Consider the following 14,063-nt stretch of genomic DNA (forward strand, 5'->3'; position numbering starts at 1 on the left):
TCAAGAAATTGACTAGTTCCCTGTGAACTAACGGCGGATACCGGACGCACGTCTAACACCAACATAGTTGTCAAGGCCTCAGTTATCCGCTTTGCAACAGGATGACTGCTGTGATATTTCATCTTCCTCGCAAAGGACTGTTGGACAGTCAATTGCTTACTGGAAGTAGTACAAGTGGTCTTCCGACTTCCCCTCTGGGATGACCATCGACTCCCAGCAGCAACAACAGCAGCGCCAGCAGCAGTAGGCGTTACACGCAAGGATGCATCGGAGGAATCCCAGGCAGGAGAGGACTCGTCAGAATTGCCAGTGACATGGCCTGCAGGACTATTGGCATTCCTGGGGAAGGAGGAAATTGACACTGAGGGAGTTGGTGGGGTGGTTTGCGTGAGCTTGGTTACAAGAGGAAGGGATTTACTGGTCAGTGGACTGCTTCCGCTGTCGCCCAAAGTTTTTGAACTTGTCACTGACTTATTATGAATGCGCTGCAGGTGACGTATAAGGGAGGATGTTCCGAGGTGGTTAATGTCCTTACCCCTACTTATTACAGCTTGACAAAGGCAACACACGGCTTGACAAATGTTGTCCGCATTTCTGTTGAAATACTTCCACACCGAAGAGCTGATTTTTTTGGTATTTTCACCAGGCATGTCAATGGCCATATTCCTCCCACGGACAACAGGTGTCTCCCCGGGTGCCTGACTTAAACAAACCACCTCACCATCAGAATCCAAACTGGCAAGTTTACGCTTCTCCTCCGACAATTTTATTTTAGATTTTTGAGTCCTTTTTTTACTGATATTTGGTGTTTTGGATTTTACATGCTCTGTACTATGACATTGGGCATCGGCCTTGGCAGACGACGTTGCTGGCATTTCATCGTCTCGGCCATGACTAGTGGCAGCAGCTTCAGCACGAGGTGGAAGTGGATCTTGATCTTTCCCTAATTTTGGAACCTCAACATTTTTGTTCTCCATATTTTAATAGGCACAACTAAAAGGCACCTCAGGTAAACAATGGAGATGGATGGATACTAGTATACTTATGGATGGACGAGCGACTGCCGACACAGAGGTAGCTACAGCCGTGGACTACCGTACTGTGTCTGCTGCTAATATAGACTGGATGATAATGAGATAAAATTAAAATATATATATATATATCACACTAGTACTGCAGCCGGACAGGTATATATTATGTAATGACGGACCTGCTGGACACTGTCTGTCAGCACTGCAGACTCCTAAAGTAAGCTACTAGTATCAAGAAGATAGAAAAAAAAAACCACGGGTAGGTGGTATACAATTATGGATGGACGAGCGACTGCCGACACAGAGGTAGCTACAGCCGTGGACTACCGTACTGTGTCTGCTGCTAATATTGACTGGATGATAATGAGATAAAATTAAAATATATATATATCACACTAGTACTGCAGCCGGACAGGTATATATTATGTAATGACGGACCTGCTGGACACTGTCTGTCAGCACTGCAGACTCCTAAAGTAAGCTACTAGTATCAAGAAGATAGAAAAAAAAAAAACCACGGGTAGGTGGTATACAATTATGGATGGACGAGCGACTGCCGACACAGAGGTAGCTACAGCCGTGGACTACCGTACTGTGTCTGCTGCTAATATAGACTGGATGATAATGAGATCAAATTAAAATATATATCACACTAGTACTGCAGCCGGACAGGTATATATTATGTAATGACGGACCTGCTGGACACTGTCTGTCAGCACTGCAGACTCCTAAAGTAAGCTACTAGTATCAAGAAGATAGAAAAAAAAAACACGGGTAGGTGGTATACAATTATGGATGGACGAGCGACTGCCGACACAGAGGTAGCTACAGCCGTGGACTACCGTACTGTGTCTGCTGCTAATATAGACTGGATGATAATGAGATAAAATTAAAATATATATATATTATATATCACACTAGTACTGCAGCCGGACAGGTATATATTATGTAATGACGGACCTGCTGGACACTGTCTGTCAGCACTGCAGACTCCTAAAGTAAGCTACTAGTATCAAGAAGATAGAAAAAAAAAAAACCACGGGTAGGTGGTATACAATTATGGATGGACGAGCGACTGCCGACACAGAGGTAGCTACAGCCGTGGACTACCGTACTGTGTCTGCTGCTAATATAGACTGGATGATAATGAGATAAAATTAAAATATATATATATATCACACTAGTACTGCAGCCGGACAGGTATATATTATGTAAGGACGGACCTGCTGGACACTGTCTGTCAGCACTGCAGACTCCTAAAGTAAGCTACTAGTATCAAGAAGATAGAAAAAAAAAAAACACGGGTAGGTGGTATACAATTATGGATGGACGAGCGACTGCCGACACAGAGGTAGCTACAGCCGTGGACTACCGTACTGTGTCTGCTGCTAATATAGACTGGATGATAATGAGATAAAATTAAAATATATATATATATCACACTAGTACTGCAGCCGGACAGGTATATATTATGTAATGACGGACCTGCTGGACACTGTCTGCAGAATGCGTTTATAAAAACACCACGCGACGAGTGTTTAACTTTTTCAGGCAGACAATCACAATATACTGGTGGTCAGCAGACAATCACAATACTGGTGGTCAGTGGTCACTGGTCAGTCACACTGGCAGTGGCACTCTGGCAGCAAAAGTGTGCACTGTACTTAAATGTACTCCTGCTATAACTGCTCCCCAGTCTCCCCCACAATTAAGCTGTGTGAGCAGTGAGCACTCAGCAGTCAGATAATGATATACAGTATATGATGCAGCACACTGGGCTGAGCACAGATATGGTATGTGTGACTGTGTCACACTGTGCAGTGTGTATCGTTTTTTTTCAGGCAGAGAACGGATTAATTAAACTGGTGACACTGGTCACTGGTCACACTATCAGCAGCAAGTAGTACTCCTCCTATATGCTCCCCAAAATTTGTGTCTCTCTCTAGTACTCTAGTCACTCTAAACGGAGAGGACGCCAGCCACGTCCTCTCCCTATCAATCTCAATGCACGTGTGAAAATGGCGGCGACGCGCGGCTCCTTATATAGAATCCGAGTCTCGCGATAGAATCCGAGCCTCGCGAGAATCCGACAGCGGGATGATGACGTTCGGGCGCGCTCGGGTTAACCGAGCAAGGCGGGAAGATCCGAGTCGCTCGGCCCCGTGTAAAAAAACCTGAAGTTCGGGCGGGTTCGGATTCCGAGGAACCGAACCCGCTCATCTCTAGTAAATACTGGCTGCTTTATTTTTACACTGCAAATTAGATTGCAGATTGAACACACCCCACCCAAATCTAACTCTCTCTGAACATGTTATATCTGCCTCCCCTGCAGTGCACATGGTTTTGCCCAATTGCTAACAAAAATCCTGCTGCGATCAACTTGGAATTACCCCCATGGTTTTGCCAACTGCTAACAAATTTGCTGCTACGATCAGGTCTGAATTACCCCCTTAGTTCCAAGGGTTACCTATGCCTGGGCTAATGGATACAGTACTGTCTAGCATTCACATAAAACAATGCTGTACATTATTGGATATGTTGCTGTACAAAATACATGGTAAAGTGACCAAATGTTGAAAATTTTTTAGCTGTATAATATGTGTAATATTTTATATATTCAGCACTGTATATTTTAGACCCTTGAATTTCCAGAGCTATCATGAACAAGCGAAAACATCCACTAATCATTGTAATATTTATATCTTTTTACAATTTAAATTAATTAAACTTCTATTTCCAGGTGCAATTCTGAAATCAAATACGATTCAGAGAAGCATTATCGAGATCATGTGTTCTATGCCCCAATTCCTACAGTCACTTCTTTCAGCGAAACAATCATCTCCACTCCAAACTGCACATGGAGGAATTTCAAATCTCAGCTAGTTTTCGAGCCTCGCAACAAGCCCCTGAGGTTTCAAAGCACCACCATCATTTTCCCTAAACATGCCAAGAACATTTACAGAACGACGCTCAATTACAACTGCGGGGGTGTCAAGAAATGGTTTGCTTCCAGTGTGCAACTGGAACTCTGCGAGGAAACAAGCCCCTGTATTATATACACAGATAATCTTTAATCCAGTTACAGATTTTAAAATTACCAACCGGACTGGCCTTACAAACATGAGGCGATCTATAGCCTAAAAAGTTTGGATCCTTGTAAACTAACATCATTGAACATTTCCTGACCATAACTGAGAGAGAAGAATAAGGCATGGGTACTGGTTTAACCAGTATCTTTCAAGTGAATAATGTATGTCTTGTATTGTTATCTGTTTATTTCTTTCTCTGTTGTACATAGAATATCAAACATTTTACGCTTGTTAAACTTGGAAGATTTGGCAACAAATGTAAAAGTCAGATTTAGCCCATTGTTGGTGAAAGACTGGCTAATATGTACTGATTGTTCATCCTCTAATATTAATGTACAAGATGAACTATGAATATGTTGACAGACTTTAAAGGTAGAGCGGTGTGTAAGTTTAAACCCATCACTGGATTGTCCAGGGTAAACCAGTGAAGACATAATTCCCCAGCAGATATCTACTGATGGGTCTGTGTTTTACGTTTGGGGATATGAAATGTGTAGACGAGAAGCAGGTCGGGTGGTCAGCTCTTATACAGAGGGATCTGTGCAATGGGTGGTTTGGCTGTATAGCAGCTACCAAAAAGTGATTAACATGTAATGTAGAGTTAAGTCTGCAGGAAGGAGGTTTAGCGGAAGAAAATGCCAACCCCGAGCAGAGTTACTTTAGTTTGGAACCTCAGCCTCTTCCACTAGCTGAGGAAATATGGAAAGGTTTTATACATTATTATACTAATAACTTCTCCTGTAACAATTTGGTTCCTTGCAATGAATGTATCTATGGTACATTCTGTTGCTTCTCGAGGAATCGATGTCCATTGTATAAGATACATCAAAAAAGAGCTTTGTTATATTGCCCTCAAATGAGAATTATAGGGAATCTTATCACTGATCATGTTATTTAAGATGGACGTGTATATAGCACATTGACTCTTAAGGGACACAGGGGAAACTTAGTAAAACTTGGAGAGAGATAAAGTGGAGAGACATAAAGTACCAATGAATCAGCTCCTATCTGCCAGTTTATAGGCTTTGTACAGGAGCTGATTGGTTGGCACTTTATGTCCCTCCATTTTATTACTCTCCAAACTTTGATAAATTTTCCCCTTTAGTAGTGACCCCCTGCTACTACAGAATGCCAATGACTACTTTGCCGGTGTAATATTATGTAGCATGTGAAGTACCAACATCCGCCGAGCAGTATAATGGACACTTACATTGAACAGTACTAATATGGAATCTTAGTATGTGTGTGAAGGGAGGTTCCACAGTTGCCAGACTATTGTAACTCTTTATGAAGTAAGGATTTCCTCATATCCAGGGTTGCGTTGCTTAACTTATCCTACCTTACATTCCACGTGTATTTGCTGTTCATGTCACGTGTGTTTGGTTTAATCAGACAGGACAGACATGAGGTGGTCTGTATACATGGGCATTATGAAAAATGGTACATGTAATAATAATAAACTTGCTTAATATACTGCAATCTTACTAATTGCTAGTGTCTATGGACCCTCTGATCTCTGTGCTGTGCTTTTGCAATGTAAAGTACATACTCTACAATGGATTTGACATCTGAGATTAAATGTCCATATGTATAACATTAAGTAATGGCATTCAAAGTGGGCAGTGGCTGACAGATGTATAAATGACAACAAATTCTAATTACATCCTTAATAGCTGGCTTCAGAAAATGCTTTATATGCTGCATTTGGGCTATGCACCATATGGCATAATGTATATACTGGAAAAAATCAACAGTTCATATTTAAAAATACAACTACATTCTTTTAGGATGCCGGGTAAAATACACAATTTAGGATTAGATAATATTAGTTCAGTAGATTAGTTTTGAGTGTGTTCTATGCTAAAGTAAATGCCACACTTTTTTTTGTAATTCATGTAAAGCAGTTGCTACAAGGTAATGATGCCCACGTTGTTTTTTTACTGATTTACAGGTAAACAATCAATATTTAAGTAATTTCACACAATTCATTCACTTATGATTTGGGTATATAAACTAGTGTATATTGGGGGTCATTCCGAGTTGTTCGCTGTTATTTTTTTTTCGCTACGAAGCGATTAGTCGCAAACTGCGCATGCGCAATGTACGCAGGGCGCCTGCGCCAAGTAAATTAGCACAAAAGTTTGGTATTTTACTCACGGCGTAATGAAGTTTTTTCATTGTTCTGCTGATCGTAGTGTGATTGACAGGAAGTGGGGGTTTCTGGGCGGAAACTGGACGTTTTCTGGGAGTGGGCGGAAAAACGCAGGAGTGTCTGGAGAAACGGGGGAGTGGCTGGCCGAACGCTGGGCGTGTGTGTGACGTCAAACCAGCAACGAAACTGACTGAACTGATCGCTATTTGTGAGTAGCTCTCGAGCTACTCAGAAACTGCTAAGGAATTTCTATTCGCAATTCTGCTACTCTTTCGTTCGCAATTCTGCTAAGCTAAGATACACTCCCAGAGGGTGGCGGCTTAGCGTGTGCAATGCTGCTAAAAGCAGCTAGTGAGTGAACAACTCGGAATGACCCCATTGATTAGGCATGACCATATAGCCGTATGAGCGCTAATGTTCCCTGCTTTCACTACTTTTTTATGTTAGATAGCATTTTTTATTATTTTTTATTCCCTCTTACCGTAAATTTCTGTTATTTACGTTGTTGTTACAATGCTGCTGGAAAAATTGTTAGTTATCATATGGGGAATATAAATGTAAAAAAAAACATTTTTGTGGTCATATTTAAAATATGAGCACTCTCCTTATTTATTTTATTGCCATCTGGGGATAGATTTAAGCCACTCCGCAAATCTCTTCATACACGGATTGAACAAGACATTAGCAGACGGACAACAGTCAGTGCCCCTCTGTCTGTAAACGATCGTTGAGACAAACCCAGAAACTAGGGCTTCTGCCCCACATGCCAGCATGCAGAAAATTCATGATGCTAAATTACAGCTGGAGCATTTTCTTTATTTATAACAATTGTACAAAATGGCAGGGGGCAGGGAGGGGGTTGGGTGGGTATTGATTGCCTGGGTTCATCTGGGGATTCTGGTGGGAGCCCGGGACAGTCATAAAGGTGTAGAAATGCACCCTCACCCCTCAGATGTGGCGTAACTATGCCCCCTCTCTAGTAACTGGGCCCACTTGATATCTTAGCCAACCTGAAAATGGCAGTTCCTTATTGTTACAAAATATTGGGAATTTTAGAAGAAGCCTTCCAGTCACATATGATTTGCATTCAAGTTTAATTAAAAATACTTTTAAAATATAGCTGATTTGTTTTGTCATTGGTAAGCAGAAACAAGTCTAGGCCAAAAGATCTGCATCTGATCTGCACTTTGTCTCTGGTAACCACTTCCACCTGCATGACTTCTCCCCTGCTGCTACTGACTTATGGACGTCTCTACCATGCCTGATCAGACTCTTACAGCCTATTTATTACATCGTACCCTTTTGTCACCTGCTATGAACCCTCACAACTTATCCATTCCCATACTGACTCCTCTTGTTTAAGCCTCTTCCAGTTATAAGGTCTGCTTTCTCATGAGGTGGGACCATACTATTTATTTTCTTGTCTGCATTTATTTTGGTTAGGTAGTATGTCCCTGTTTTATGTCTGTCTTGTTCTTTCCTACTGTCCAGCGCTGTGGAGCATTCTGTGGCCTTGCAAATCTGCTATAATAATAATAATAATAATACTGGTTGGGCATAGCTGGGTGTATTGGATGTTGTGAGTGTTTGGCAGCTCTAACACACTTAGGGTTAAAATGAACTTCAGCTTGTAGCACTGGGCTATACATACTGATAATTGCAAAGTAGCACCTTGAAATATTCTTTTTTTTTTTAAATATAGATGTGTGCAGGAGTGTACAGTTCCTTATATTTAGACATATAATTAACATGTGGCTTTAATACAGTCTGTTTCATGTGATGATTTTATTCAGGTATATAACAGTGCCACATTCCTAAATAAATGGACCGTTTCATTATCAACAAAAATATTTTAAAAAAACACGTATTCTACCTTTTGGGAAAACTGCTATTAAAACATTCTACTGATTAATGGAGCTATCATGTTCTGTATGCAATATGCACAAAATCTGTAATATTCCAGTATTTACAGTTCTTAGAAAAATATGTCACCTGCTGTGACTTCAAATTACGTCTCTACCTAACGGCAACTGCTAAGACTTCCTTCTGTTCAGCAGGACAAATAGATGGTTTCATTTAATGCTCTATAGAACAGGGTTTCAAGATTGTGAAGAAGCAGAGGTCTCTATAAAGATGTAATGGGCCCTACACACTTAGCGATTACACTGAAAGATATGAATGATCTCGTGTATTAATGAACAAGATATCGTTCATATCTTTCAGTGTGTATGCACCAACGATGAACGATGCGCAGCCCCGCGTTCGTTCATCGTTGGCACCGGATCGTTGATACATGCATGCCAATATGGACAATCTCGTCCATATTAGCATGCAGGGCTATGGGGCTGGATGATAGGGAGAGTGAAGAAACTTCACTTCCCCGTCACTCCCACCACTCCGCCAGGTCCCCCGTCGGGCAACTCTGCAGAAAATGCCCAGATTGTAGGGCTTTTAAGAATGGGCAGCAATGATCTTCGGACCTAATTCAGACTTGATCGCACCTCTGTAAATTTGCAGAGGTTTGCGATTGGATAGTCACCGCCCAGACAGAGTGAAATATTGCCCAGTCCAAGTCTGCATACGCCGTGCGAAAAGCTTTGTAAATGCCGGTAAGCTGCAAATCTGTTCGCAACTCACTCACCATCTAATAATTTTTCCAGTCTATGCGTAGTCCAGGACTTATTCCTACAGTGCGAAAGAAACAGGCTGTTCGAACTCCCAGAAAACGGGCAGTTACCACCCCCAAACGTCCGCTTCCTGTCAAATCAGCCTGCGTTCACCTAGTGATAAAAAAGCAGGATTTTTTTGCAGTTTGGCCTCGCGCCTGCCCATTACGATTCGTATGCATGCGCAGTTGTTCGATAATCGGCCGCTGTGCGATTTAGCACAACAGCGATCAAGTCTGAATTAAGTTTTTAAGAGGCGTAAACATCACAGAGGTGTGCTAATTGTATAGGTCCTGATTCAGAGATGACAGCAGAGCCCGTCACTTCTGCATCTTTGTATAATATGCAAATAGGATTTATATGATAGGCAAATATCACAGTCTTTTGCAAAGAGACTCCAACCACAGGCTTTTTAAATCCGCCGCTTGTGTACAAAGACGCACCATCAAAGCTCCGAGCAACCCTATGCTCTTGGAGAATGTCGCAAATAAGCATCTGGTAACCTGTACAGCTGTAACAAGGACGCAGTCGCGGGCCGTGACGCCTGCTTTTTGTTGTTACCGCCTACTAACGGCCAGTGCCTGTCATTCACTCTGTGTCCTAAGCCACACAACGATCGCTGCACATACACAGTGCAACTCAGACATATAGGCAGTAGAAAAAACATTGATCATATATGTGAAAATATCAGCATTGCATCCACCTCTGAATCAGGCCCATAATCACTGAATCAATCTTCTATACCTAGGACAATAATAGCTCTGTGAAGTAGTTTGGCAACACACAAGCATGTGCGTTTATTGCAGTGTGGTTTTTCAGCAAATAACATTCAGCTCATTCCAGTTTAGGAACGTCTGTAGTATAAAGCCACTTATCCGGCTACCACTCAGCTGGGAAACTACTATTATTTATTTTAATTTCTTTGGCAATGTGACTTGTACAATTTCCATTGTAATTCACAGTGTTTTCTGCATTCACAGTATATCGGACCTATCTGCTATGAGGCTGCTTGCATAGTTTTGTTGGGTTACGGTAGTTAGGTCGACACAATGCCATAAGGTCGACATGCATTAGGTCGACAAGGCCGTTAAGTCGACAGGTCAAAAGGTCGACGAGTTTTTCACATTTTTTTCTTAATTTTTTGCATTTTTTCATCATTAACGATCCATATGGACTACGATTGGAACAGTAATCTGTGCCGAGCGAAGCGAGGCACCTTGCCCGAAGCATGGTGAGCCATGTGAGGGGACACGGTGCACTAATTTGCGTCCCCCGTCACTTAACGGAGAAAACGACACCAAAAACAGTCAAAAACCTCATGTCGACCTTTTGACCTAGTACATGTCGACCTAATGACCATGTCGACCTATTGTCCCTGTCGACTGAATGCATGTCGACCTTCCATGGACGACCTAATGACTGTTGTGTCTATCCAACGACCCATACCCGTTTTGTTTCACAATTTTTTTGAGTCTATTGGAGGAGTCAAGCAGGTTGGTCAGTTATCATGCAGAAAGCAGGCAGGTATGCAGTACGCACTCATATAGCTTGGTGCTGTATATGGCTTCTTGCACTGCTGCTAGTCTTATCCAGTTTCTCATGTAATAAACTGTAGCCACAACAAGTTTCAGTAGTAAGAATCCATGTTGTAGAATTCTTTACACTTACAAATTAAAAAGTGTCAATTAAAAGGCTTCTTTTTCAATAAAATGACTTTAGAATGTATTTGTGTTGTTTTTACTGGAATCCTTTGAGCAAACAGACATTGCCACACTACAAGTGCAGACATTAAGGTAAGCAGTCTGTTTTTCTTGTATCATTAAAAATAATTGGCAGCTTTTTTATTTCACTAGCGTCTATGTAAGTATGGTAAAAAAAAACAACAACATTAATTGCAGTATTCATATACTGAGACAGGATTTGTCAGAACATCATTAATTATATCATATTAATATGCTCACTTAACCTAATGCTCAGCATTGTGTGATATGCTGCCTGTGCTATATCAAATCAGAGCACAGTACTTACATAGTAATTATATAATAGTGCAGCTGAGTATACAAGACAATGCTAAATTAAACACAACTAAAACCTTATTCTTCTATAACAGTTTAACTGTTTATTTCTGAGAAAAAAAACCTATAGGTGAAATTCAATTAGCTGTAGTAAATTACAATGGGAGTTATTTAATTGTCCACAATAGCCATCACTATCAGGGAAATATTTTTTGTCAACCCCCAGGAGGCAGGAGAAAAAAATCCCCAATAACTGAACTGTTTTCGCGTTCGTGGCCGCAAAAACACATTAATCCGGAAACTTATCCCGGATCCATGTGTTTCTTGGCTACAATTGAATTTCCCGATAATGACCAAAGGCAAAAATCTCAATAAAAGCCTTTTTTTTTTTTTTTTTTTTTTGAGAGCTAAAATGTAATGGACACAATTGAATTCCTTCCATGTCCAAAATAAGTGAAATGTTTATGCTTAAAGCAAAACAACACTACATCACCATCCATCAGCTGTGAGCCAGAATAATGGTCAGTAGATTTCTTTATGTGCAAAAGTGCCATATTTATCCACTTGTCACATACATATGTCATACACACATTGCCATGTTCAAAATGTCCTCCATAACAGGGCTTATCAACTTCAACCCTCCAGTTTTCCCAACAGGTCATGCTTTGAGAAATTCTGTCTGTGGAAGCAGGTGTGATAATTACTGATCCAGCAAAATAGATCACCTCTGCATGATTAAAGAATTCACAAAACATGACCTGTACCTCTACTCTAAAATAGTATTTTTCAAACTCGGCCTCCATGGAACCCTAACAGTGTGTGTTTTCAAGTTATCCTCAGAAATATTTAGTAACACCTGTAATATATAGTGTAAGTCAATTAACACACCTGGAAAACATGCACTGTTAGGGTTCCATGAAGGCCAGTTTCAAGAAGCACTGTTCTAGAAAAGGTGTTCTCAACCCTGAAGTAATCCCCCATGTTTTGAGATTTTCTGTCTGCGGTAGCAGGTGGGATAATTACTGACCAAGATAGATTAACGCACCTGTGCATGATTAAATCTATCTCGTTGGGGGGTACAAGAAGACTCAAGTTGAGAACCACTGCTCTAGAACATCAGTCCTTTAATTATTATCCAATACTGTTGGTTCAGCTGGAAATTTACCTATTTGCTTATTTTTAACAGTTACTAATGTGATACCCCCATGGGGCATCACTTTTAAGGGCTTCTGTTTGCTGCATCTTTATTAAACCTTTGAGGGTGAGTATCGCGTCAGTTTACCTCCTTCCCCAGAGGTCCTTGCTGGGCTGTATGATCCAGTCACACAGGAATGTTGGCCAAAAGTCAGGCGGATGTGAATGTGAAGGAAGGGAAAATGTGTAACATTATGTACTGTATGAACTGTATAGGGGTTGTTATTGGGTAGGATATCTTGAGGTTATATGAGTGGTTCTGAAATTTGATAAGCTTGCCTGAAGAGATAAGTTTTAATAAAATTGTCACTTCAGGTCCAGACTATTTGGCTGTTACCACATTAGGAACACCCCATGAACTCATTTCAGCATTTCCACATGTATTCTAAAATTTGGTGTATTCAAATCTGTTGTATTACATGAGTCAGGCACCATCTTTGCCTCCTCCAAGTATAAGTAAAGTCATTTTGGCCACATATCCCTCTTCTTACAAGGAACAACAACCTAAAGCACTCACTGTACCCCTTCAAATTCGTGTTTTATCTAGCAAAACCTAATCTTACATGGGTGCATGAGACCAGCATTCATTTGAATCTAGCCCACACTCTATCATCACTCCAATGCAGGACTGCTGTGTTGAAATCGATTAGTTTTACTTTCTACATTTCTCAGTGCCCACATAGAGTTTTGTAACATACTGTAGATTATTTCCTGAATTGCTCCATTTGGAAGAACTAGAGGTCCTGCTTCCTGGCTTCCCATACAAGAGCTACTGTGGTTGACCGAAAGAAACGCACGTATTACTTTCAGGGTTGAGGAAGAGATGAGCTGTTTTCTTTGTAACTGCTATTCTCTTTACTATCATGCTGTAAGGGAACAGTTGTGCTCCGTCAATGACAGCAGGGGTTAGAAAAAAAAGATCAATTGAGGCGGTGTGGTGGAACTACCTACCATCCTGTTTGGTGGGTGAAGGTTTAGCACTTGGAGCATCAGAAGTTTCAGGGAACCTGATGAAGACTATAGTGTGCACCATCATACTTTCCTACTTTTGAAAACTAGAATCAGGGAGATTACAGTAAGATGTGCTACATGCCGCCGAGGGGTTGTGTCATACTCTGCCCAAAGGGTGTGTCTAGTTCCACAATTGGGTGTGTATATGCTTCTTATGAGATGTTTGTATATAACATTAGGCACAATTTATTTTGAGAAGTTTTGCAAGTATCCAAAAATATACTGGTAGGTTAATTGGCTCACAATACAAAATAACCCTAGTGTGATTGTGTGTACATGTAGCAGGGAATATAGATTGTAAGCTCCACTGGGGCAGGGTCTGATGTGAATGGCAAAATATTCTCTGTAAAGCACTGCAGAATATGTGTGCGCTATATAAATAACTAGTAATAAATAAATGGATATTATTGATACTAACATTGCTGTCTGCAATATGGGGTTTCTTGTTTGCAATATGTATGTATATAGCTGTGATATTTCTTTTCTTCTCACTCAGCAAAATATACATGATAAATGTGATGCCTATACAATAAATTCTAAATGCAATTTGAACATGTGTGAATTCATAACTAAACATAAGTAAAATAAGATTTTACTTACCGATAAATCTATTTCTCGTAGTCCGTAGTGGATGCTGGGACTCCGTAAGGACCATGGGGGAATAGCGGCTCCGCAGGAGACAGGGCACAAAATAAAAGCTTGAGTATCAGGTGGTGTGCACTGGCTCCTCCCCCTATGACCCTCCTCCAAGCCAGTTAGGATACTGTGCCCGGACGAGCGTACATAATAAGGAAGGATATTGAATCCCGGGTAAGACTCATACCAGCCACACCAATCACACCGTACAACTCGTGATCTGAACCCAGTTAACAGTATGATAAATGCAAAGGAGCCTCTGAAAAGAT

General features: G+C 41.0%; 1 protein-coding gene across 1 annotated transcript in view; it reads left to right on the top strand.

Annotated features, from left to right (window-relative positions):
- The window catches only part of RFLNA (refilin A), a 102,619-nt gene extending 88,915 nt beyond the window's left edge, over positions 1 to 13,704 (top strand). The window contains exon 4 of the mRNA XM_063964576.1: positions 3,772 to 13,704. Within this exon, the coding sequence (XP_063820646.1) occupies positions 3,772 to 4,105 (334 nt within the window). The 3' untranslated portion in view covers positions 4,106 to 13,704. The remainder of the gene's footprint in view (positions 1 to 3,771) is intronic.
- Positions 13,705 to 14,063: the final 359 nt, after the last annotated feature.

This window comes from Pseudophryne corroboree, chromosome 1 (genome assembly GCF_028390025.1).
Source record: "Pseudophryne corroboree isolate aPseCor3 chromosome 1, aPseCor3.hap2, whole genome shotgun sequence".
Classification (NCBI taxonomy): Eukaryota; Metazoa; Chordata; class Amphibia; order Anura; family Myobatrachidae; genus Pseudophryne; species Pseudophryne corroboree.